The sequence below is a fragment of the Pungitius pungitius genome, chromosome 16 (assembly GCF_949316345.1).
Source record: "Pungitius pungitius chromosome 16, fPunPun2.1, whole genome shotgun sequence".
NCBI lineage: Eukaryota > Metazoa > Chordata > Actinopteri > Perciformes > Gasterosteidae > Pungitius > Pungitius pungitius.
The window spans coordinates 18,549,998-18,576,316 of NC_084915.1; the positions used below are offsets into that span (position 1 = coordinate 18,549,998).

At 46.9% G+C, this 26,319-nt stretch overlaps 4 protein-coding genes across 7 annotated transcripts; 3 read left to right on the forward strand and 1 right to left on the reverse strand.

The window, feature by feature from the left end:
- The first annotated feature begins 468 nt into the window (after positions 1 to 468).
- Positions 469 to 7,142, forward strand: LOC119215308 (trafficking protein particle complex subunit 14-like). 2 transcript variants are annotated; one of them, XM_037467370.2, is made up of 13 exons: positions 469 to 679; positions 1,321 to 1,655; positions 1,760 to 1,855; positions 1,944 to 2,073; positions 2,734 to 2,820; positions 3,183 to 3,303; positions 4,090 to 4,237; positions 4,321 to 4,403; positions 4,499 to 4,650; positions 4,730 to 4,866; positions 5,769 to 5,847; positions 6,249 to 6,363; positions 6,561 to 7,142. In XM_037467370.2, exons 1-13 carry the CDS (start codon positions 487 to 489, stop codon positions 6,715 to 6,717), a joined length of 1,833 nt encoding a protein of 610 aa, XP_037323267.2. In that variant the 5' UTR covers positions 469 to 486; the 3' UTR covers positions 6,718 to 7,142. The 2 variants fall into 2 exon arrangements, with proteins under 2 accessions (XP_037323267.2, XP_037323268.2); XM_037467371.2 differs by having other exon boundaries at positions 1,324 to 1,655.
- Positions 7,143 to 7,972: 830 nt separating this feature from the next.
- Positions 7,973 to 11,654, reverse strand: LOC119215823 (alpha-1A adrenergic receptor-like). The gene is made up of 5 exons (XM_037468276.2): positions 11,385 to 11,654; positions 10,431 to 10,682; positions 9,740 to 10,112; positions 8,869 to 8,990; positions 7,973 to 8,772 (listed from the first exon to the last, which is right to left on the reverse strand). The coding sequence occupies exons 1-5, from the start codon at positions 11,652 to 11,654 to the stop codon at positions 8,425 to 8,427; spliced, it is 1,365 nt and encodes a 454-aa protein (XP_037324173.2). The 3' UTR covers positions 7,973 to 8,424.
- A 7,678-nt stretch (positions 11,655 to 19,332) lies between these two features.
- LOC119215333 (hepatitis A virus cellular receptor 1 homolog) lies at positions 19,333 to 24,427 on the forward strand. 3 transcript variants are annotated; one of them, XM_037467415.2, is made up of 7 exons: positions 19,333 to 19,440; positions 20,413 to 20,748; positions 20,818 to 20,910; positions 21,826 to 21,884; positions 22,144 to 22,219; positions 22,668 to 22,695; positions 23,489 to 23,625. In XM_037467415.2, exons 1-7 carry the CDS (start codon positions 19,404 to 19,406, stop codon positions 23,601 to 23,603), a joined length of 744 nt encoding a protein of 247 aa, XP_037323312.2. In that variant the 5' UTR covers positions 19,333 to 19,403; the 3' UTR covers positions 23,604 to 23,625. The 3 variants fall into 3 exon arrangements, with proteins under 3 accessions (XP_037323312.2, XP_037323314.2, XP_037323313.2); XM_037467417.2 differs by having other exon boundaries at positions 20,818 to 20,901; XM_037467416.2 differs by lacking the exon at positions 22,144 to 22,219 and having other exon boundaries at positions 20,818 to 20,901; positions 23,489 to 24,427.
- Positions 24,428 to 24,511: 84 nt separating this feature from the next.
- Positions 24,512 to 26,223, forward strand: nhp2 (NHP2 ribonucleoprotein homolog (yeast)). Its single transcript, XM_037467427.2, has 5 exons — positions 24,512 to 24,789; positions 25,139 to 25,208; positions 25,289 to 25,394; positions 25,485 to 25,637; positions 26,065 to 26,223. Exons 1-4 carry the CDS (start codon positions 24,630 to 24,632, stop codon positions 25,608 to 25,610), a joined length of 462 nt encoding a protein of 153 aa, XP_037323324.1. The 5' UTR covers positions 24,512 to 24,629; the 3' UTR covers positions 25,611 to 25,637; positions 26,065 to 26,223.
- The last annotated feature ends 96 nt before the right edge of the window (positions 26,224 to 26,319 follow it).

A 26,319-nucleotide genomic window follows, 5' to 3' on the forward strand; every position in this document is an offset into this window, starting at 1 on the left:
AGGATAAAAGAAGGAGGCCAGGTCTCTAAATTACAGTAAATTATGATTTTAGAGGACTATTCAACAATAGGAAATGTTCATAGAAATATCATTATCTTTATTATATTCCCAAATATTATTACTCTCACATTAATAATAAGGACTACTTTATATAAGTAGTGTTTAATTTTTCATCATTTGGCCAAATTAAGGTTTTTGTGCAACATTTAGTGTATGAAAATAATTGCTTATATACAAATGACTTTGATATTTATAATTGAAATACAGTGTTAAGGTTAAAGATACATATTATATATATATATATATATACACATATACATGATATTCTATTATACTTTCTCTGGCCACTACGGGGCGCAGTCCTCTTTCTGACTCCCTCCCTCCCTGTGTCCGTGCTTTTACTGTGAAAGCGAGAGCCGGAAGTGCGCCTCCCATGACACCCCCCCCCCTCCGCCCCCCTGACTGCGCTCTCCTCCGCTGGTCGCCATGGTGCAGATGATGGAGTCGCAGTGCGAGTACTTCATGTACTTCCCCGCGGTGCCCATCAGCGACCTGTCGGACCCGGCGCGGTACCGCGCGCTGCCGCGCCGCAGCCACCTGTACCTGGGGGAGACGGTGCGCTTCCTGCTGGTGCTGCGCTGCCGCGACGGGGGGGGCACGCCGAGCGAGCCCGGCCCCGGTAAGCGGGGAGGGGGGAGGGTTATTGTTGTTGTTCTTCTTGTGCAGGTGCATCATCAAAGATGGAGGGGAGTCTGAATCTGTGTGTACAAATATATAAAATGATATTTGTATACAATCATATAATAAATAAATGTCTGGATAGATCCTAATGTATTACATTTAATATATATATATAAATATATATATATATATATATATATATATATATATATATAAATATACAATGGCGTAACCATTCTTTATATATAATAATAATAATAATAATATAGAGCAGGAAGTTGTAAGATGTTGGATCGATGCATACGGCGTGAGGAGCAGACCAAGCAGACTCCTTGGTTATTGTCCCCAGGGATCTTAAACAAAGGAGACCTCAGCCATGAACTTCTTAGGTTCAAACACACTGGATCACTGTCACACCACACCTGCTCATTTGGACCCCCCCCCCCCCCCCACTGTCTGAACCATGGTATACAGAACATTTCCATCTGGAATGAAAGAACTCAAATGGACCATGTAAAATGTTGATCAAAGGTTGTTTGATCGTTGGATTATAATTGAATGGATGAAACACCAGGACGCTCTCGTGAGGTGGAACTCACAGTCATGATGAATGATATTATTATTGTTCTGATTCTCCAGCAGGTGGCGCTGACGGCCCGGCCGCCGTCTTCGGGACGGAGTCGGCCAGCGGCCGGGCCTGGAGGGAGCTGGCGGGTTCGCTGTGCGCCGTGGCCAGCGTGAGCCCGGGGGACAGCGCCCGCCACCGAGGCCACCACCACCACAGCTACCAGGGCGGCGGGGACGAGGCCCGCGAGGACGGCGAGGACGACTACATGGCGGCGGCCGAGGCGGCCATCGCGGCGCTGGGCAGCCGGGTGGACTCCCGCTGCCGCAGTTTCAGGGACTGCAAGCCGCTGCTCATACACAACTCGTCTGGCACGGCGGCGAGGGAATTCCGCAGGGCACCTGTTCAGGTACGGGGGTGTCACCAGATAGAAAGAAACAGGAAGAAGATGATAGAACCATCTAGCATGTTCATGCTCACAAGGTCAGTGATTGGTCACCGCTGTGTCTTCAGTCCCCGCTGGACGAACCGGTGGTGCTGACCGATGAGGTCATCTTCCCTCTCACTGTCTCCCTGGACAAACTCCCCGTCAGCACCCTGAAGGTCAAGGTCAGGAGGAACTCCCTAGAAGAAGGGGGGGGGGGTTAACTGGAGGGAGTCAGTGAAGGTGAGACGTTCTCCTTCCATGTGTGTCCAGGTGATGGTGACCGTGTGGAAGAAAGAGGGGGAGAAAGGGGAAGTGCAGGAGCTGGGCTACCTGAGCGTCCTGCAGCAACGAGAGCCGACACACACCTTCAGACACGACCTGAACACCTTCAAAGCTCAGGGTAGGACACACACACACGTGGGGTGGGGGGGGACTGTGAAAACACACAACGTCTCAAAGCGTCATTCTGTGTAGTGACCAGCAGGGAGCGACTCCTCTGCTCCCATAGACGTCTATGAGGAAATGACTCTACTTCTGTGTAGTGACCAGCAGGGGGCGACTCCTCTGCTCCCATAGACGTCTATGAGGAAATGACTCTACTTCTGTGTAGTGACCAGCAGGGGGCGACTCCTCTGCTCCCATAGACGTCTATGAGGAAATGACTCTACTTCTCTCTTGATTTATTCCCTCAGTAAACATTGTAAACATGAGTTTATGGTCTCAGTCTCTAGTTTCAAGTCTTCTTCAATGCAGCATGATGTTCTTTTAGTGAATGATGGTCCATTCAGAGTCAAACAGACCATAAAGCAAGAGATGCTTTAGGGCGGAGCTTAATGTGATTGACAGGTCAACAGACCATAAGGATAACCCGCAAATGTTTTCCTTAAAGCACAACAAAGGCATCTTAAATAAGTTTGGAGGAAAACAAAAGTATCCCACATCAACCAGTTTCAGGTCATTTTCCAGAGCAAAATGAATATTTTTGGTTCTCTGGGCTCTTTGTTGCACAAAACGAGATAATTGTGATGAGTAATTATTTCCTTCTATCGGCCGTCCCCAGTGAGCACCACGCTGACCGTCCTGCCCCCCCCCACCCTGCGCTGCAAGCAGATGACCGTCTCCGGGAGGCACCTCGTCGTCCTCAAAGGTGACTCCTTTAACATCTGAGTGTACTAGAATACTACATGTGAAGGGTGTACTAGTATACTACATGTGAAGGGTGTACTAGTATACTACATGAGAGGGCTGTACTAGTATACTACATGTGAAGGGTGTACTAGAATACTACATGTGAAGGGTGTACTAGAAAACTACATGTGAAGGGTGTACTAGTATACTACATGTGAGGGCTGTACTAGCTGTACTAGGATACTACAACACCCTACTTTATTGATGATAAAGTAGAGCCTGTGGTACCTTATTGCTTAAGTATTCTACATGTGAGTGATGTCCTACTCGAGCCTTTCCATCCAGGTGGTAACCTTTGACCCCTCCCATGTGACCCCTCAGTTCTCAACGAGTCCTCCCAGGAGGAGCTCAGCGTGCGAGACGTTCGTGTCCTACCGAACCTGAACGCCTCGTACCTCCCAGTGATGCCCGACGGCTCCGTGCTGCTGGTGGACAACGTGTGGTACGTTGTGTCCTCTGTTCTATCGTGTGTAAGATCAGACTGAAGGTTCCACAGAGACCCTTTCAAACCAGGGTTCTTCAGAGAAAAACCAGAGACCCCCCCTCCTCTCCTCCCTCCTCTCTCATCCCCTCCTCTCCTCCCTCCTCTTTCATCCCCTTGTCTCCTCCCTCCTCTCTCATCCCCTCCTCTCCTCCCTCCTCTCTCATCCCCTCGTCTCCTCCCTCCTCTCTCATCCCCTCGTCTCCTCCCTCCTCTCTCATCCCCTCCTCTCCTCCCTCCTCTCTCATCCCCTCGTCTCCTCCCTCCTCTCTCATCCCCTCCTCTCCTCCCTCCTCTCTCATCCCCTCGTCTCCTCCCTCCTCTTTCATCCCCTCGTCTCCTCCCTCCTCTTTCATCCCCTCGTCTCCTCCCTCCTCTCTCATCCCCTCGTCTCCTCCCTCCTCTCTCATCCCCTCCTCTCCTCCCTCCTCTTTCATCCCCTTGTCTCCTCCCTCCTCTCTCATCCCCTCCTCTCCTCCCTCCTCTCTCATCCCCTCGTCTCCTCCCTCCTCTCTCATCCCCTCGTCTCCTCCCTCCTCTCTCATCCCCTCCTCTCCTCCCTCCTCTCTCATCCCCTCGTCTCCTCCCTCCTCTTTCATCCCCTCGTCTCCTCCCTCCTCTCTCATCCCCTCGTCTCCTCCCTCCTCTCTCATCCCCTCCTCTCCTCCCTCCTCTCTCATCCCCTCCTCTCCTCCCTCCTCTCTCATCCCCACGTCTCCTCCACTCCTCCCCGCTCCTCCTCTGCAGCCACCAGTCCGGTGAGGTCGGCATGGCCTCCTTCAGCCGGGTGGACAGTCCAGCCTCCCGCCTTCCCAGCATGCTTTGCGCTCTGGAGGAGCACGACTTCCTGTTCCAGCTGCACCTCAACGACGTCCCGCAGGACGACTCCAACGAGGTAGAACCCTGTGGTCATGAGTGATGTCATACATCCCCTTGTGTTCCCTCCCCTCATCGCTCTGGGGGGGTTGTTGTTTACAGGGGATGGAGGTTCCCCTGGTCGCCGTGCTGCAATGGTCGACTCCCAAGATGCCGTTCACCAACTGTATCTACACCCACTACAGGTGCGCCAGGATTATATTCCCCGGAAACTAAGTACGTAAACGCGCAAAGCGGCGAGCGAGGTCACGCTGACTCCGCCCACGTCTCCCCCCCTCAGGTTGCCGAGCGTCCGGCTGGACGAGCCTCGCTTCGTGATGACGGCCAGCTGCCCGAGCAGCGTCGCCGTGAAGGAGAACTTCAAGGTCAAGTACGTTCTGCTCAACAACCTCCAGGACTTCCTCGCCGTGCGGCTGGTCTGGACCCCGGAGGGTCAGTGAGACCTTTACTTAGTCCAGATATGAGCCCATTGTCTGTGAGCTCGGCATTACATGCGTGTGCGTGTGCTCAGGTCGGGGTCACGGCGACGAGGCCTCGCTGGCTGCCGTCGTCTGCCACTCCCCTCTCAGCAACCTGGGCCACAGCCGCAGAGGCAGCACCTTGTCCTTCAGCGTGGCCTTCCAGATCCTCAAGCCCGGGCTCTACGAGGTAAGCCTGGTGGGAGGAGCCAGCCGAGGGGATAGGCCACGCCCCAAAGGGCTCATAGCCTATCGTCGGCGTCTCTATGTGGCGCTACGTGTCTGTGTGTTTGTTACCAGGATTTCTCTTTGCTCGGTGGAGGTTTTCAGCGTTTGGTCCGTCGCCATCCAGAGAACAGGAAGTGACCACGTTTAGACGAGCAGGAAGCAGAGAGTAAAGAGACTGAAAGCAATTCATTGCCAAATAGTTTTGTTTTTCTCTCCACATATTTAGGATGCTTTTGTTGTTCTTTAAACAAAAATGTGAGGTTTATCCTCATCCATAAGACTTAAACTAGAGACTGAGGCCATAAACTCAAGTTCACAATGTTCACTGAATCTGAATAAATCAGAGAGAAGTAGAGTCATTTCCTCATAGACGTCTATGGGAGCAGAGGAGTCGCCCCCTGCTGGTCACTACACAGAAGTAGAGTCATTTCCTCATAGACGTCTATGGGAGCAGAGGAGTCGCCCCCTGCTGGTCACTACACAGAAGTAGAGTCATTTCCTCATAGACGTCTATGGGAGCAGAGGAGTCGCCCCCTGCTGGTCACTACACAGAAGTAGAGTCATTTCCTCATAGACGTCTATGGGAGCAGAGGAGTCGCCCCCTGCTGGTCACTACACAGAAGTAGAGCCATTTCCTCATAGACGTCTATGGGAGAAGAGGAGTCGCCCCCTGCTGGTCACTACACAGAAGTAGAGTCATTTCCTCATAGACGTCTATGGGAACAGAGGAGGTCACTTCCTGTTCACTGGTTTGCAAAAAATGTAAAACTTTCAAAGCACTCTTGAAACATCCGTCTACCAACCATTATGGCATTTTTATTGACACACTGCCATGCCCCCCCACCCCCCCCCCCCTCTCCACAGCTGAGTCAGCACATGAAGCTGAAGCTCCAGTTCACGGCCTCCGTGTCCAACCCTCCTCCAGACGCTCGGCCGCTGTCACGTAAGAAGAAGCATCTCTAACATACAAAGTCTTATATTCTATATTAGTCCTAACGTACAAAAAAACATGATCTGAATCATCATCATGTTTGCATATCGTTAATAAAGCAGCTGACGTGAGTCTTGATAGAATATGAACACACATCATGATGACATCATCTTAATGACGTCATGATGATGTCTTCCACAAACAAGTACTCAGCAGGTTATTGATTTTAATGCTAAATCAAGCGAATAAATGAAAAAGGCAAGAAAGGAGAGATGGAGGGAGAGGAGATTTTCAAAATAAAACAGGAAGTAGAAAGGCAGTGAGTAAAATGGTGTAGAAGGGACATGTTATTAACGTCATTATGAAGACATGGTTCCTGTGTAGAATGTCTCATGTCCTTTCGTCCCGCTCAGGTAAGAACAGCCCGTCCAGCCCGGCCTTTCGAGACCTGCTGGACCGGCACCAGGCCAGTCTGGGTCGCTCGCAGTCCTTTTCCCACCAGCAGCCCTCTCGCTCCCACATCATGAGGTAAAAGTTATTAATAGTATTATAGTATAATAGTGACTCTGTGGCAAATAAGAATATCCTGCAGCTCTTTAGTAAGAACACAATCATGACTTCATGGGAGAATAAGGACAGTTGCAATTACTGCAGAATAAGAAGTTGAATGTCTTTTGGTAGTTTAATCCAATGTGTGTGTGTGTGTGTGTATGTGTGCGTCTCAGGACGGGCAGCGCCATGGAGCGGCGGGCCATCACCCCCCCCGTGGGCTCCCCGGTGGGCCGGCCGCTCTACCTGCCCCCCCAGGACAAGTCGATGCTGTCGCTGGACAAGATCGCCAAGAGGGAGTGCAAGGTCCTGGTGGTGGACCCCGCCAGCTAGCGGGCGAGGAGGCAGGAGGCAAGGGGGCAAGGAGCAGTGAGGAGAGGCCTCGACAGAGGAAAATAAAATGAATCAGTGAAAACACAAAAGGACATTTTAGAGACTTAAAACAGAAATGAGACTTGACTGAACGTGAAACACACAAAGACATGAAAAAGAAGAAGAAGCTTCAACAGGAAGAAAAAGACATTTGAATGTTTTCAATAGTTTTATTGCCAAAAACCTGCAGAGCTAAAGACATTCAACCAGCTGGTGTTGACTGATGGCTAATGTTAGCATGCTAAGCTAGCGAGTGTTTGTCAGTCTGCTGAGTGGTGAACGATGACAGTAATTCAGGTCGATTCAGTATTACGTGTTTTTTTCTGACACATTTTGTTTTATTTGGAATATGGCAAGACTTTTGTTTTTAGCTTTTAAGTGGTGAAGTCGAGAAAGAAAACAGATCCTCTCAGAGCTTCCTCTTAAACAACCGTCAACGTGTTTCAAACTGCTTCTTCAGTGCAACATCTAATGAAACATATTGTATAATTATTGTAACATGTGAACTTTAACAGAATCACCTCATTTTAATGACAACACTCACTTAAATGTACAAATATGTATAAATGCCCTGTTGTTTTTAACTGGTCTTACCAAAACCTGCATTCTGTGTAGTGACCAGCAGGGGGCGACTCCTCTGCTCCCATAGACGTCTATGAGGAAATGACTCTACTTCTGTGTAGTGACCAGCAGGGGGCGACTCCTCTGCTCCCATAGACGTCTATGAGGAAATGACTCTACTTCTGTGTAGTGACCAGCAGGGGGCGACTCCTCTGCTCCCATAGACGTCTATGAGGAAATGACTCTACTTCTGTGTAGTGACCAGCAGGGGGCGACTCCTCTGCTCCCATAGACGTCTATGAGGAAATGACTCTACTTCTGTGTAGTGACCGGCAGGGGGCGACTCCTCTGCTCCCATAGACGTCTATGAGGAAATGACTCTACTTCTGTGTAGTGACTAGCAGGGGGCGACTCCTCTGCTCCCATAGACGTCTATGAGGAAATGACTCTACTTCTGTGTAGTGACCAGCAGGGGGAGACTCCTCTGCTCCCATAGACGTCTATGAGGAAATGACTCTACTTCTGTGTAGTGACCAGCAAGGGGCGACTCCTCTGCTCCCATAGACGTCTATGAGGAAATGACTCTACTTCTGTGTAGTGACCAGCAGGGGGCGACTCCTCTGCTCCCATAGACGTCTATGAGGAAATGACTCTACTTCTCTCTTGATTTAATCCTGTTTACCCAGTAATAAAGTAATGCTTTATTAACATTGTAATTCATGTTAGACGATATTTCGGGGGCAACAAAACGGGGAAACGGAAACATTAAACCATTCAAATGATTATCTTTAAATACAGCACTTCAAACTCTACGGCCTAATTAAAGTGACACAGCATGTGGTAGCTAAGCAGAGTCACAACGAGCTGCAGCTCCTCTGACGTCCACCAGGAGCCGCTGTGATCAAACTGAGGAGAACGTTTTCAAAATAAAGCTCCACTTGGTTCAGAGTGAGAGAAGTGACGCAGGTCATTGGTTCTAAGGAATTATAACTAGTTCATTGCTTGAAGGATTTTAAAACCTCTAAAATAAAATAAACAGCGTCACATTGTCTCACAGTTTGCTTTAACTAGTTAAACGATGTTTAGGAGCCATTTCACAGGTTCGGATCATGTGACCTGTTCCTCTGCGAGTCTCGAAAGAGAACTTCCTCCCACTGCCGGTGACTCTTCCGATGGACCGTTGCCATGACAACCGCCCGGCGGCGCCCCGGCGTCCCTGGCCAGCGGCGACAGCGGGCGACTCCTACCCGTGGGCCCAGCGGGGGGGTCTCGGTCGCAGGAGGGGCGGAGCCTGGAGGCCACGCAGCACTGGCTGCGGCTGAGGGAGGACAGCGTCTGCTGGCTGGCGCTCAGGAAGGGGGAGGAGCCTGAGCTTTGCTGCTGCCGATGGCGGTAGGACGTCTGCCAGCGAGGACGCTTCTTCTTCCAGCGACACCGCAGGATCCGGAGGAAGGCCTTGACCCAGGAGACCAGAACCAGGACAGCGTTAGACCTACTACCAGAGTACTGGACCACAGACCATAGTAGTAGTACTAGTAGTATTAGTAGTACCTGCTTGAACTCCCTGCTGTAACAGGGGTAGATGATGGGGTTCAGGCAGCTGTTGAAGTAACCCAACCAGAAGATAACTTTAAAGAAAGTTTCAGGAGGACGAAGGCTGCTGCTGAAGGAACCTGAACACACACAAACACACACCATCCTCATCATCTCCCCTAGTCTCCTCACTCCTTGTCTCCTCTTCTTTGTCCTCAGACCAGCAGGTGACCTGCAGCGTGTTGGGGGTTTTCACAGGATCAGGGGCTTGTGGGGGATTATGGGGGATGAGGGTTTGATGTTCCTCAGATAAGGCAGACTGAGGAGGATTACTTCTCCCTCAGCGTGGACTTGTAAGGCCATCCTGCGCCTCAGGGTGCGGACTCTGACTATAAATGAAATCAGGCCATGTCGGAGAGCACGGGACACATTCCCATGATGCATCAGTGTCCTGTAGGAACAACGTACGTCCAAGTTTGGTGATTCTGGTTTTAGTTTTACGGTGATCTTCTGATCCAGGATCTGTGCAGATCATGACTCAGCGTTTAATAAACCTACTTCACTTCCAGCAGATCAAACATCAGAGCACATGATATCTAAACCAGGATAGTAGATTTAACCTTTGACCTCACAAAGTAGCCCCATCCTATAAAACCCTGTGAAGAAACCTGTCAATCACAACATGGCCCCGCCCTAAAGACACGTTTTTGTTACGGTAAATGTTGTAAACAAAGATCATTTTAATCGTTTCAATACAAACTAAACTGAGCTAATAGCTGCGTTAGCGCTAATCTTACAGTCTAAATGATCCTCTCGGTTCCTGAACGTTTCTGATGCGAATGGTTTGTAAACGTTGCATCAATAACGGTATTGATCAGCGGCGACGTACTGATGGGCAGAGCCAGGAAGAAGGGCAGCCAGCAGAGGATGAACATGCCGACCACCACGCCCAGCGTCTTGGCCGCCTTCTTCTCTCTGGAGAACTTGAGCAGCTTGAGGGTGAGCGCGCTGCGCGCGGCCGAGGGGGCGGGGCCAGTCTCCGGGGCCGGCTGGTTCCGGCGGTGGATCCTCATGGTGAGCTCATTGGAGTCCTGCATACGCTCCTTCATCACGCCGGCCTCCAGGTTCCTGGTGGTCCGCTTGGCCACGACGTAGACCCGACAGTACATGGCGAGGATGACGGCCAGCGGGATGTAGAAGGAGCCGAGGGACGAGAACAGAGCGTAGAAGGGCTCCTCGGTGATGAGACACACCGAGTCGTCCTGCAGGAAAGGACACACCCACTCAGGAAGTTCTACAGGAATAATAATACTGTGAAAGACACCTGTCAATCACAAGAAAGCTCTGCAACGTCTCTGTGACTTCTATATAACGTTATATTTAACGTTATATATACTGTTATATTTAATGTTATATATAACGTTATATTTCATGTTATATTTAATGTTACATTTAATGATGTGGTGATCATCTATTAACCAATAGTATGAGCTTATGTTACTACTAACTGATTGGGTGCATCTGAACTATGACATCAGTCCTCTAAACAGTCTCACTGGTGCATGATGGGTAGTTTGCACCTGTGAGGGCGGCTGCTTCCATCCCAGCAGCGGGCCGATGGAGATGACGATGGAGAGGATCCACACGGCCAGCATGGCGAGCAGCGCCCGCTTCTCTGTGACGATGGACGGGTACTGCAGCGGGTATCGAACGCCGATGTACCGGTCGATAGAGATGACGCACAGAGACATGATGGACGCCGTGCAGCAGAGCACGTCCACCGCCGCCCAGACGTCACAGAAGATACGCCCAAACACCCAGTGGTCCAGAACCTGTGAGGACATCAAGGACCTGAACACTCATTGGACCAGAACCTGTGAGGACATGAAGGACCTGAACACTCATTGGACCAGAACCTGTGAGAACATGATGGACCTGAACACTCATTGGACCAGAACCTGTGAGGAGATGAAGGACCTGAACACTCATTGGACCAGAACCTGTGAGGAGATGATGGACCTGAACACTCATTGGACCAGAACCTGTGAGGAGATGATGGACCTGAACACTCATTGGACCAGAACCTGTGAGGAGATGAGGACCTGAACACTCATTGGACCAGAACCTGTGAGGACATGATGCACCTGAACACCCAGTGGTCCAGAACCTGTGAGGACATGAAGGACCTGAACAGTCATTGGACCAGAACCTGTGAAGACATAAAGGACCTGAACACCCATTGGACCAGAACCATCTGCGTTCACAGAGTTATCCTCAGGTGTCCTCAGGTACTGCCACCAGCTCTCATTGATATGGTTCTGACACAGTCGGGTCGATCCATCAGGGTGATCATTCCACTCCAGATGAACTCATGAGTCTCTCTAACTAATCAGCTCAATTCAAGTTGCAGGATCACGCCACGCAACTTTAAATGATGCAACAATAACACAATAAGAACTTCGTTTACAAGTCCTCGTAACTCAGGAGGATTGATCACGGATCAGCTGATCAGTAATCGATCACGGGGCACTGACCTCCAGCGTGGCGGACACCGGCAGCACGGTGGTCCCCAGCAGCAGGTCCGCGATGGCCAGGTTGATGATGAAGTAGTTGGTGGGGGTCCGCAGGTGTCGGTTACAAACCACCGACAGGATGACCAGGATGTTCCCCGCGATGGCGAACCCGATGAAGAAGGCCAGCACCATGCCCACCGGCACCGCCCGGCTCAGCTCCAGCGGGGCGGCGCGGCTGAGGTTGGAGGCGGAGGTGGAGTCCCCGGAGGAGCCGTTGGTCCACAGACCCATGGAGCCACGAGTCCCCGAGGATCGGCTCGGTTCCCCCGGTAGCAGCAGGTGGGGGTTCGGCTCGGTTCCCCCGGTAGCTGCAGGTGGAGGTTCGGCTCGGTTCTCCCGGTGAGCTGCTGCTTCAGTAGCGGGTCAGAGAGCCGCGAGCCTTTTATGGTCCAAGAGCTTCATGTGGGAAAGTTGAGGAGAGAGACCGAGGTGCTGTCTGTCTCTCTGTCTCTGTCTCTCTGTCTCTGTCTCTCTGTCTGTCTCTGTCTCCTTAATCGTCTTCTTCTGTAGTTTTTTAAGTAGTGGCAAAAAGCAAATATTTAAACTCTGTGTTGTGTTAAAGACTCTTTAGAGGACTTTAAAGGTCCTTTAAAGCACTTGTGTGATTCACCTTCTCTCAGTTCATTCACACATAAATATTCATCCGCCACTGAAAATAGTGCCAACAGAGACTGTGTTCCTGCTGTTGGTTTGATAGGAGCTCCATCCACATGCTGAGATCAATGATGGACCTATAGATGTCTGTTCTTCCTGTGGCTTTATTGGAGAAATGAATATTGATGAAGTGAAATGAATGGAGGGGGGGGGTCTTGTTTCATTCTCTTCTAAGCCCTGAAGGCGTTTATTCCATTCAATTCATTTGATTTTATAGCCTAAAAAATCTCAAATGACACATTTTCTCAGGGGGCTTTAGGTGCTTTGTGCAGGAGCTTCATGTAAAGTTCTTCTGTCCTGAAAACCTCACATCGGCCCAGGAAACCCTTCCATGAGAAACGTTTTAACATCTCACCACCAAACTGATTGTCTTCATTCGCTGAGTGGGATACATGTTTCTACTATATCTATAAAAACAATAAAAAACAATCAAAGGGGCGGGACTTAGAGTTTTATTGATCTCATTTCAAATTGAATCAACTGAAGTGACTTTTATTTCAGTTCCTCATTTATCTTTGAGCTGCTGTAACAAACACATTTCATCTGAGGATCATTAAAGAGATTCTTCTTCTGGGAAATAATTATCTTCCATGAGCCTTAATTCACTTCATTATCTATTTATTTGTTATTTTTATGGAAGATAAAACATCATGTGACTTTTTTCCAAGTGTCTATTTTCTTGTAATGTTTTGGCAGATTGAGTTCAAAAAATGTAAACACACATCAAACAGAAAGTTATTGCAGAGCGCCCAATGACTACCCACAATGCACCAGCCCAGGGTTGATGTCCGACTCTAAGGGGCCGGAACAATCACCACATTGGGTCGTGTTCCGCCGGAATTCCATTCGATTCAATTCAATTAATTTTATTTTGAACAGAGGACTTTACACGATGTACATATGAGATGCATGTCAGTACACACAGCTGCTCCTACCAGTCTCTATGCTAAGCTAAGCTGTTCCTACCTGTCTCTATGCTAAGCTAAGCTGTTCCTACCAGTCTCTATGCTAAGCTAAGCTGTTCCTACCTGTCTCTATGCTAAGCTAAGCTGTTCCTACCTGTCTCTATGCTAAGCTAAGCTGTTCCTACCAGTCTCTATGCTAAGCTAAGCTGTTCCTACCAGTCTCTATGCTAAGCTAAGCTGTTCCTACCAGTCTCTATGCTAAGCTAAGCTGCTCATACCGGTCTCTATGATAAGCTAAGCTGTTCCTACCAGTCTCTATGCTAAGCTAAGCTGTTCATACCAGTCTCTATGCTAAGGTTAGCTGCTCATACCAGTCTCTATGATAAGCTAAGCTGTTCACACCCGTCTCTATGCTAAGCTAAGCTGTTCACACCAGTCTCTATGCTAAGCTAAGCTGCTAATACCGGTCTCTATGATAAGCTAAGCTGTTCACACCCGTCTCTATGCTAAGCTAAGCTGTTCCTACCAGTCTCTATGTAAAACTAAGCTGTTCTGGGAGTCCTCAGGTGTGTCTGTTCTCACAGAGGTCACTCTCCTGGTGGGATTTGCTGCCATGACCTTTGACCTGCCTCAGCAGAGACTGGTTTCTGTAGTCTGAGGAAAAGCTGCTTCTGGTTCTTCTGTTTTTTTTGCAGCTTCTAAAAACGGCCAAATGTTAAAATGTGAAACGGACGTCCATGCCCATAATCTGAATTATTAACGGCCGGGGCTAAAAACGTCTGCCGCCCCTTTAAGGCTCAGCTGTACATTCCTGAGGTCACTAGAGGTCACTATCTGCCTCTTCACACGGCTCTCATTAACTATTTCACTTATTTCACTGGTCATAATCCTTCTGGTTTCTTTGCCTAGAGCATGTCAGTGTCTCTGTGAAGTTTAGAGAAGACGACATTGTGCAATAAAGAATGTCTTTCTATAATGTTGAATTAAGATGTTGGAACTTTACCTCCTACTCATTTTTTTCTGGACTATTAAACAATGAGAAGTTATCCTACACATTAAAAACCTCCGATCCATCTGATGAGAAGTTATGGAGAGAGAGGCTGACACTGCTCCAACTGGTGGAGGAGGAGCAGGAAGAAGAGGAGGAGAAGGGAGAGGAAGAGGAGGAGGAGGATGAGACAAATTCAAATGAACATGTTGTGTAATAAGATGAATACGTAGTAAAGGATCCATACGTACGGATTCATGAAGTCAGCAAAACATCACTGAACTGTGGATGACTACTTCAGCTACGACCTTTGACCTTCAGAGTAAAGGCTGCCATGGATTGAGTCTTCAAAAGTTCACTCCACGAAAACCCAAATGAGATTGAAAGAAAACAAAGGTCCTCATTTCCTCTTCCTCATCTCGCGTTGTTCTCAGTGTTGTCAGTGTTGACAGGTTCAGATCTATTATGTGTATAATAGGGTCGATAGATCTGGAATTCAGTGTGTGGAACATCGTCTGGGCTCCATACCACAGGAACAGAAACATGAGAGCTGTGTCATTTCCGGAATGAATGGCGCTCAAAATAATATAATATAAAGAAAATATCCAGGCTGTGTTTGTGAATCTATATAGACTATTATTTCTACATAAACATGTCCTTCAGCTGTCTCCTTGCCTTCTGTCACAGAGATAACTCTTTCATGCACTTGGGCACATTTAATGAAACCAGATGTTCGGTTCTTCACCAAATCCTTTGTTTCTTCCTCTGAGGTGAACGTGGGGTTAAAACAGGGTTGAGTCTCTGTATCTCTCCAATGTTTACACGTCTGCTTTTAACAGGTCCTGCATCAGCTTTGATGTGAAGTGGTTGAAAAAAGGCAGCCGTAAAAAGTCATAAGTGCTCTCAGTAATCTGAGCTCTAAAGTGCTTCTGACACAAGTCTGTATATATATATATATATATAGTTGTCAAAAATGAAGAAAAAAATTGTCGCAATTAATGAATGTTGTGTTTAACGAATGCTTTTTTTCTTCTAAAGACTAAATCTTACAAGTAATGAGTAATCCCTTTAGAAAGCGTGTATTTTAAACACTGTTTAATTGCTGATGTTACTTTAGACACAAACTGCCCTCATGTGATCACGTTGGAGGTGGAACATGTTGAACCAGCGTCTCTTCCTGTCGTCCTCCTGCACTTTGCTCTCATCTCTCCATCATTTAACGGCCAACAATGTCCCCACATTTAGCAGAACGTTTCAAACCACTGTCCTTTAGGGACACAGTGGTGTCCTCTGCAGACTGTGTGCCGTGCAGGGTCACCTTAGATGTTGAGATGGAAGTAGCTTATAGGGTCGCCACCCGTCCCTTAATCTGCGGAATCGTCCCATATTTGAGCATAAAACAGGGCGTCCCTTTTTGAATAAATACAGGACGGGGGTTTGTCCCGTATTTTCCGAGTTGTCTTCAATGCAGCGTCCCGTGAAAATAATCCCACCCGAGTTCTGTGACGACTCGTCCTATTCGCCCCTGATTGGGTGATTCTCGCTGCCATGGCTGTGAAAACAAACCAATCAGAGCCAGACGAGGGCGGGTCTCTTGGCGGAGTGTCGATTGCTGGAGGCAGCCGTCTCATAGCGCAGCAGCTAGCTTAGCATAGCAGCTAGCTTAGCACAGTTCTTCTGTTTCTCTTCGATGAAAGGTTTTTAGGGTGATGTGCAGTGCCATTTCACTGGCTTTTCCAAATGTTGTGCATCAAACTTTGAACAAGCTTCAACGTGCTTTTCTTCGTGGGGAGTCGTGCACACGGGACATGGCGGTGGAGTCATCACTTTGAGACAACGGCAACTGCTAAGTGCAGGTCTTTTTGAAGCTCTCCACAAGTGGCTCTTGGACAACTCTTCTGATTCTTCTTTTCACTCGTCTGTCAGAACTCTTGCGAGGAGCACCTGGTCGAGACCTTTTTGTAGCCATCAGTTGGGACTGAACCAGCTGATATTAGTTTGCAGGGTCTGGATTGCTTTTTAATTACTGATAGTTTTCAGCTGTTGTCTTTCCATACATTTTTGCGCCTCCCTTTCTTCATGTGTTCAATACTTTTTCACTGTGTCATTTCACATTATTACACATAACTTTATTTCTGAACTTTTCTATGTATTACTTGGGTTGTTACCAACATCTGGTGAAAATATGTCAATAGCTCCTTTGGAAATATATTTACTGAGAAAAATGGTGACGTGTTCAATACTTATTTCACCCTCTGTATAATTTAATTCAAATATTGTACAGTTTGGTTTAGTAAGTCACTTTAAACAAACATGTTTTGTTCCTGCAGGGCTGCCGTACAGGCAGGTGTGTGTGTCTGTGTGTGTTGTTGATGTTGTGCTGTAATAGATTGTAACTTTTGGATGAGTTTAATTTGGCTTTGTGCTCCGATGTAATAAAAACACTTGTTTTAGCAAAGTGTCTTGTGTTCTTTATTAGTGTGCTCTGCTGCCTTCATGTACCAGCGGCTCCTCTCAGTTCTCCGGTGGATTACCTCCATGTTTGTGTTAGTGTCGTCTCTATTGAACCACAGAAGAAGAACTCCAGGTTCCAGACTTCAGTGTTTATGACCAAACTGCTCACAGCTCCAGACGCACTCCAGCGTTTCCATTACAGCAGCTGAAGAAGAAGCGTGGAAGCCTCCAGACCAAACATCTGACTGAAGGACCCGTGACCCTCAACATGTGATGAGCTCATCCAATCACAGCCACTGCAAAGATGACCTCCTGACCCAACAACCTGCTTGACCGCTATCTCATAGGGCAAAGGAAAGAGGAGTTAGGAGACGACAAGTCCACTCCAGCATCAATGAAACTACCAGCTTGAAGGAGCAATCGGTAGCTATCAGAAGCTAGCAGGAGGGATAGCGAGCCAATCAATGCTAAAGGTAGTTAACAAAGCTAACAGAAGGATAGAGAGCAATGGGGCTCCACCATGAGCGACGAAAAAAAAACTCATCATTTTTTGTGAGTTTATTATATTAAAAATACCTTTTACAAATGGTGAATATTTGTGTTTTTGAAACGTGAATTATATACCCGGTAATATTTGAAAATTAAGATATCTGCGCAAAATGAATGTATATATGCACGTCCTGTCTCAGCTGGGTTTGGCGTGTCCCAAAGGGGCGGGTCCAAGAAGCAGTCAGCCAATCACTGACGAAGTTAATGAGGGACATTATGATTTCAGCGTCCTGAAATACATTGAGATTTGGGCTTGCCCTTCGCCGCCCTGCGCGTCGTTGAACAACATAACAAGCGCGCCCGACGTCACCGCGGTGAGGACACACACAGGACCCCGGTGAGGACACACACAGGACCCCGGTGAGGACACACACAGGACCCCGGTGAGGACACACACAGGACCCCGGTGAGGACACACACAGGACCCCGGTGAGGACACACACAGGACCGCGGTGAGGACACACACAGGACCGCGGTGAGGACACACACAGGACCCCGGTGAGGACACACACAGGACCGCGGTGAGGACACACACAGGACCCCGGTGAGGACACACACAGGACCCCGGTGAGGACACACACAGGACCGCGGTGAGGACACACACAGGACCGCGGTGAGGACACACACAGGACCCCGGTGAGGACACACACAGGACCCCGGTGAGGACACACACAGGACCGCGGTGAGGACACACACAGGACCGCGGTGAGGACACACACAGGACCGCGGTGAGGACACACACAGGACCGCGGTGAGGACACACACAGGACCGCGGTGAGGACACACACAGGACCTTTTCTTCCTTCCCTTGTTTCCTTCCCTTCTATCTGGGTCTTCTCTCTCCCCTTCTCCTCGTCTCGTCTCCTCATTGGCTCGTCTCCTCTCTCCTCGTCTCCTCTCACTTTTCGCCTCCTCTCTCTGCTTGTCTCGCCTCATCTCCTGGTCGCCCCTCTCCGCATCTCCTTGTCTCCTCTCTCCTCATTTCCTCTCTACTTGCCTCCTCTCTTCACATCTCCTGGTCTCCTCTGTCCTTACTCCTCTTTCCTCCCCTCTCTTCTTTTCTCCTCTTTCAGATCTCCGCGTCTCCTCGTCTCCTCACTAATAACGTTGAAGTGTTTTCAAACATTTGGAGGTCAGAGGTCAGCTGTTCTTGGACTCTCTCATCATTCCTCTCTAATCACATTCCTGCTGCTGGAAGTATAAATACATTATAATATATTAGCAGCACATATTTCTCTGAAGCCGTCGCCTCGTCTTCAAGACGTTGCGCAAACTTTGTTTCGGACAAAATCTTTGGGAGAAGTGAAACAAAGTGTCTCTTTACTATTGATACCACGATGGAAACAGGAAGTGACATCACCACCCGTCCGTCCATCTGCTGTCTGTCAGCAGTATATTCAATGACATGCTGCCTCTCCTTCTGCAGGGTTACGTCCTCTCTAGTGAGCTCCTCACAGGGGTGGACAGAATAATAGAAACACATTAAAGGAGGAGTGGACACTTTGGGGGGTTGTCTGATTATCTTCAGTCTGATATGTATAAGAATAAGTATATAGATATATTAATGACATCCAGATGTAAACGGTGTGAGATCACAGCAGCACCTGGTGGCCGTCAGAAGAACTGCATCCGTAGCCTCACTGACCTTTCAACCGAAGTAAAGTCAAATCTTCTTCTTAATAATGGCGCTATGAAACCGGAATGTGAGACTGTGGAAAGGATGCAGTCAGCAGATCAATCACAGCCTTGTGGGCTGCGTGAGCTCGTAGCTTTTGATGCAAGTTTGGAAAAATGGGTGGAAACACACAAGAGGCTCTGTGTGTGTCCTTCCTTTTCTCTGACAGCGCAGAAGCACAAACTAGGCTTCAGAAGGACCTTTTTTAACTTGTGTGTGTGTCATTATTACTCTGATGTTTGGTTACATTTCTGTAAGCATGCGATTAGAAATACAGATTTTGTAGGCAGAGCTTCTTCCTGTCAGTCGATTAAATCTAACTAACAGTTTCAGGTTCAGTCGCTTAACATTTCTTTATTCCATCAGTGCTTTTTATTCTTTATTTAATGCTGTAAATAATAATTCATTCGACTATATTACACTATATATATATATATATAGATATATATATACTGTACTGTATATGATTAAATATATAACTTGAATGGGATTCTTATCTAAGTAATGGAACATCATCTACTTTTGAACTTGCAGCTATATCAGCATTTTTTTCCCTCCTTTCCGCTTGTGATGAAGTGAAACTCAGAGCAGGAAGTTACTGTCATCATGTGACCAAATGTTGTTACTCGTTACACCCAAAGAGAGCTGTGTGGTCTTCTTGTCCTCGTGGTGGTGTGCGTTGGGATGATGTGACTCATGTGTGTGTCAGTAGGTTTAAATGTGACAGTGTGCTGAATCCTTCACTCAGTGAGTTCATGATGAAGCTCTTTCTGCTCCTCGCTCTCCTCACAGGTGAAGATACTTATTTACTGATTTTAAAGTGATCACAGAACTTTATTTTCAGCACCGTGTTTGGTTTTTACTCTTCTCCACAGCAGGGATTTGTAGAGAAATAATGTTATTTGCTGGTTTTGGACCTTTTTCAATAACAGACACTCAGTTTTAATATTAGTTATATTTAATAATATATTACATTACATTACATCACATGTCATTTAGCTGACGCTTTTATCCAAAGCGACGTACAATAAGTGCATTTCCACATAGATACAAACTCATAAAAACAAGTAACAAGGAAGTACATTTTTCATCAAATAAGCAGTTACAAAACATGTTATAGAAAAGTACCATTATAAGTACAATTTAAGTGCAACAATTTGTTAGTGCTACGGTTTGCTAGTGTTTTAGTCGAGGTAGAGTCTAAAAATATTAAATCATTCATCAATGCTGAAAATCTGCAGTTCAACACGTTTCAACAAGATGAATGAAATATTTCATGTTTTGGGAAAATTCACTTTCATTAAAACACACAAAATGTTTTTTACGTTCCAGTTTGTTACATTCGAAATTTTAATATGTTGTCACTATGTTGTTATTTTACCTTATTGTGTTGTGCTATATTACATTGTGACGAGTTTTGGTACTTTTCGTTGTGTTACATTGTGTTGCGTTACATTGTGTTGCGTTACATTGTGTTGCGTTACATTGTGTCACAATGCATTGTGTTGTGTTATGTTGTGTCTTGTTAGGTTATGTTACAATATGGTGTGTTACGTTGTGTTGCGTTACGTTGTATTGTATTATGTATACAATACATTGTGTTACATTACGTTGTGTTACATTATTAAAGAGCTGTGTGATGAAATAAAATTGAACAGATTATTTTTATTTAGTCATTTGTGAAATTTGACTTTTACAGAAACAGAAACAAAAAGTAGAACCTGGTTGATTGTATATTTCACACAGCTGGCTTTTGTCCCGCAGGCAGTGAAGGCAGCTCTGAAGTTGTGGGTCTCCTCGGCGGAGGCGTCACGCTGCCGTGTACGTACGACATCGGTCGCTACGGACGGCTGTCGGTGTGCTGGGGTCGAGGGTCGATACCGGCCTCGGGCTGCAGAGACCAGCTCGTCTCCACCAACGGACTCGAGGCGACCGGAGCGTCCGACAGGCACCGGCTGCTCGGGCGACTGGAGGACGGAGACGTCTCCATGACGATCCTGAACGTCTCACGGGCGGACGCCGGGCGATACGGGTGCAGAGTGGACATCCCCGGCTGGTTCAACGATGACAAGCATCACTTCGATGTGGTCGTTGAGGAAGGTGAGAAGGTTTAAATGATGAAGATCTAAAGGTTGTTCTGATCGATGTGACTGATGTTTTGTGTTTCAGCTTCAGAGACAACGACTTCGATGACGTCAACAGGAGAGTCGACTACGAACCAAGGCACTCCAGCTACAACACAAAGTACAAGAGGTACAACAGGTACAACACAAAGTACAACAGGTACAACAGGTGCAACACAAAGTACAATGCAGAGAACAACAGGTACAACACAAAGTACAATGCAGAAAACAACAGCTACAACACAAAGTACAACAGCTACAACAGGTACAACACAAAGTACAATGCAGAGAACAACAGGTACAACACAAAGTACAACAAGTACAACAGGTGCAACAACAAGTACAATGCAGAGAACAACAGGTACAACACAAAGTACAACAAGTACAATGCAGAGAACAACAGGTACAATACAAAGTACAATGCAGAAAACAACAGGTACAACACAAAGTACAACAGGTACAACACAAAGTACAATGCAGAGAACAGCAGGTACAAAACAAAGTACAATGCAGAGAACAACAGGTACAACACAAAGTACAACAGGTACAACACAGAGAACAACAGGTACAACACAAAGTACAACAGGTACAACACAGAGTACAACAGGTATAACACAGAGTGCAACAGGTACCACGCAGAGTACAACAGGTACCACGCAGTGTACAACAGGTACAACACAGAGTACAACAGGTACAACGCAGAGTACAACAGGTACAACACAAAGTACAACAGATACAACGCAGAGTACAACACAGAGTACAATAAGTGTAAAATGGTAACTTAATACGATATAAACTATTATGAAAGTATGTGAATCAGTTCATGTTTTGCTAACCTTTAGCATTAGCGTTAGCTACGCGCATGCTAGCAATAAGCTTAAGTGATTCACGGGCGAATTAAAAAATATTACTGAATTCCACTGAGCTTTTTGAAAACTCAACTTTTGTTCGGTTTTGAGGTCAAGGTGAAAAATTCATTCATTCATTTGAGGAAAGTCATTGAATGTAAAAGCTTGAACTTCATGACATTACGCTTTTGTTTCCTCGTCTTCAGGTCATGTTCCTTCAACCCTGCGCCGCCCAACTTCCTCCTCCAGCAGCATCGCGGCCGAGGTGAGAGAAGAAGACGCTAGAAAGACTTTCCGATTCGATTTCAGGAGAAAAGCAGTAACCATAGTGACGCTGTGTGGTCACAAATATGATATATGATCAGATTAAAACTACTGTTGTTGAATGTTCTCATACATCAGGTCACAAGAGGGTCAGAGGTCAATGAACCAGGAACTATGAAGAAACAAAAAGTCACGATATTCATCATAGCTAACCGAAACCAGAATAGAAAAGACTGCATTTCTATGTGTGTGTGTCTCAGGGCAGCAGCAGTGTCAGCGTGGTTCTGGTGTGCGTTCTGCTCGGGTTGGCGGCTCTGGTTGTATCGGCCGTCATCGGTGAGAATAATAATAATCATTTCCAGAACGTCACATGACAGGAAGCAGGAAGTAGGCCAGTTGCTCTCTTTATTCATATGAAGAGGTTTTATGTCATGAGGCAGCAGCTTCTACGCTCACGTCCTGGTCAGTCGGCCATGTTGGACTAACCAGGTAGACGCTCGGGTCCAGACCATCAGTCGAGACACTTTAGAACTCCTGTGCAGGCCTCAGAGTCAACAGTTTGGGAAATAAAGGCACACTACAATAAGAAAATATATAGAGTATAAAAACATTATACATAAGGTGGTCATGGTTACAGAAAGGTAGTAATGTGTACACCACTAAATACAATGAATCTGTACCTGCAGAGCGCTACATGGAGATAATGCACATACTGAAGTTACAACAGTGAGTAAAACACGCTTTGACCCGATGTGTTTGTGACCCGATGTGTTTGTGTCTGCAGCTCTCAGGAGGACCCGGCCCGGAAAAACGTGAGTTCTGGTCATGTGACTCCTTCAGAATGGGAAGCTTCTCTTCTTCTTCTCGCGTTTCTTTGGAGGCGGCGTTGAAGCGGCGGAAGTTTGGTGGTAATCCTGACACTGCTTTTGGCCCACATGCCCCCCCCCCCTCAAATGCCCCCCCCCCGTGTTACCGGCTAATACCTCAACGTCTGCTTCACACGTTATTTTTCTTTCTTTTATTAAAATCTTCTGCTCTTTGGAAATAGAACATCAGGACAAGAAGAAGGACTCAAACATGACTTAATAAGTTATTAATGTCATAATTAGAATATCTCAATAATAACACAGATGTGTTAATAACAGTTATGAAGACAATAAAGAATCAGATAAAGGTGACATTTTGAACAAAGGGCTCTTGAGACCTTGCAGTTCGGTAGCTGATCTGAGATCTGCTCTCAGCTGCTCTTCTGTGACCACAAACAGAAACTCTGAGGTTTGACATTCACTGAGATGAAGACGAAGACGATGATGACAGGGTGGAAATGTCATAATGTGAACCGCAGGTCCCCCCAAAGCCTTAAAGATGAGAAGTTCCTCCTGCTGTGATAATATGATGGATCAGAGTTGATCATGTGACCCAGTTTTTACTGTCGTGCTTTTAGTCCAAAGTGCTTTGATTCCATTCTAATCAGTTCCTCTGGGCTCCATAACTTGTTTAACCTTTACTGCTATGAATTGTGGGTAATTCCCTGCAGAAATGCCGACTCACAGGAAGTGGTTTCATGGCCGTCGGACAGAATTAAAATGATGGATTTTGTTTCAGCTCTCGGCCGCTGGTCTTCTCCTCGGTGGAGTTCAGGTCTTCGTCCAGAGAGCCTGCGGTGGAGAACGTCTACCAGATGGAGGCTGACGAGGGCGAGTACGAGTTCTGCCCCTGAGCCCACCAACCCCCCCCCCCCCCCCCCCGATCCAACGACCCTCGGAGCAGGAACTCCATCCAGCATCACCCTGGAGCTTCTACCCATGATGCAGCATGAACTGGTGATTGAAGTTCTGCATCGAGGCCGAGGTGTGACGTTCAGCATGGCCTCCACAGTCCTTCTCCTTTACCAGCACCTTCGTGTGCTGCTTCCACTGCGGCCTCATGCCTCATGTTCTCTGGTCTGGAATTTATCGAGATGCTTCTCGAGCAACTTTTTTAACGATGGCAGTGTTATCTTAAGTAGTATTATTACCACAAAATGGGTTTGAAAGTGTATGATATCTATAATATAAATGATATCTCAATACTTAGTGAACATATGACAAATGTAGTAAAAAAAGCTTTCATATAATTACTTACAGTACCTGACATTTGCAACTCATTTCAGATTAAACTTCGGATATATATATAAAATATATATAAATATATATTTTATATATATATCCTGTTTACTGCTCTGCATTTCAAAATGAAATGTACCATATACACATTTTTGCCACCCCGACATGAGAAGATGCAAATTACCAGACTAAAAGAATATGTATCTTTTTATTGTATTGAAGCTGGATAGGCTTTGGTAAATTAAATGATATAGTATGTCATGAATTTATACAATTAGTTTAAAAGGAAAAAAATGATTTGGACAGTAAAATATGCATATATATGCATATTTTACTGTCCAAATCATTTTTGTGTGTTTGTGTGTGTGTGTGTGTACATGAGTAGATGATTTATCTATAAAATGTGGCAGAAATGTGAATAAAACAAACTACAGTTCCTTCGTCAGCCTAGCGTTTTATTTTGAAGGGTCAGGCTGCCGGAAACTCCGGTCCGCTGGGGGCGGTGCTGCTTTCTACCCTCAGATAAACCGAAGAAGAAGAAAAACAGCCACAAACACGTGTCGCTTTGCCGGTGTGCGTGAGACGAGCAGCCCTCCGGTCCACGCGAAGCAGCGACCACCCGCGTTTATTCCAACAGAAAAATGGCGAAGACGAAGAAGGAGGCCGCGGACAGCAACGAGGCCGCGGTGGCCGACGGGAACGAGAAGTCGTACCACGAGCTGATCGCCAACGTGAACCCGATCGCGCGGCCGCTGGCCTCCAGGAAGCTCAGCAAGAAGCTCTACAAGTGCGTCAAAAAGGGTACGAAGCGCGCGCCCGCTGCACGAGGAGCAGATCCACCCGCGGGACCTCCTTCGATCTGTTGCGTGGTTCGGTTCTGATTCGGCATGAGACACGTGGTTGACGTGCTGTTGTCGCGTGTGTTTTTCCCACCGATCCACGGTCAGCGTTTAGTGACGTAGCGGCTGCCTGCGCTTTGAAACGCGTCTCAAGGCGCGGAACAGACTCGCAGCCTGTGAGAGGACACGTGGTTTGATGGAGATTGAGTCCCTTTGTTGGAGGAAGACGAAACCAAACATCCGGTTTCCTCCTTTAGAAATAAGAGCGTGTGATTATTTCACACCGTTAAACCTGTTTCTTGTTCTTCCAGCTTCCAAAGTGAAGAACATCCGGCGAGGAGTGAAGGAGGTCCAGAAGTTCATCAACAAGGGGGAGAAAGGGTGAGTTGGCCAATCAGTGACCTCATCCAGGTACCATGTGACTAGACCGCAGGAGAAGAACTGGCGTTTTGTCTCCACAGCATCGTGGTGATGGCGGGCGACACGCTGCCCATAGACGTCTACTGCCACCTGCCCGTCATGTGTGAGGACCGCAGCCTCCCGTACGCCTACATCCCCTCCAAAGGGGTGAGTGGGGTGATGCGTCGCATGTTACCGTGGTTACAGATGGATATCCATGTTTGTTCAGTGACTGAAGTCATGTGACCCTGGTTTCAGGATCTGGGCTCTTCTGCCGGCTCCAAGAGGCCGACCTGCGTGATCCTCATCAAACCCCACGAGGACTACCAGGACGCCTACGACGAGTGCGTCGCCGAGGTCACCGGCCTGCCCAAACCGCTGTGAGGTCAATGAGGTCGTTGACCCAAACGTGTGAGTCACACAAATCTCTCCGATTGGCCCTGAACGCATCATGTGAGACTTCAGCCAGAAAAATAAGTCTGAAAATGAATTTTTAAATTTCAAATTGATCCAAAACAACTTTTTTACGTCTCGTTCTAAATCTCTCCACAAATAATTGTGGTACTTTGGATTTATAGATTCAGTTTTTTTCACTAACTTATGCTGCTGTTAAGTCATTTTATTCTATTACTATATCAACAAAAGGCTGCTTGCTGTTCAGAGGTTTAATGAAGACATAAATATTCAGCACATTGATCTTCGTTATTTCATAAAGTTAAGAAAACACTTTCTAAGCTCCGCCCCTTTCTGCATTTACAATTCTCCACCTGATCATTAAACCAGGGTTGAGGCCTGTCGTTGTGCTAAGCTAGGCTAACTGTTGCTGTTCCTTCTGCAGGATGAAATGACGTCGTTCTGTTGGACCAATAGGAACGAAGGACACAAACTGTAAATACATCAGACTGTAAATTATCAGTTTGATCATTTAGCTGAATTTTTTTTGTTTTGTTTCTGCTGTTAAACGAGTAGTTTTGAATAAAAATGAATGTAAAGTGCTTCTGAGCCTGGCTGATTGATGACTCCAACCTCTGATTTCAAAGTGATGTCCTCAAGAAGGTTCCTCACTGAGTGACGTGATGAAGAGCTGTTTTGT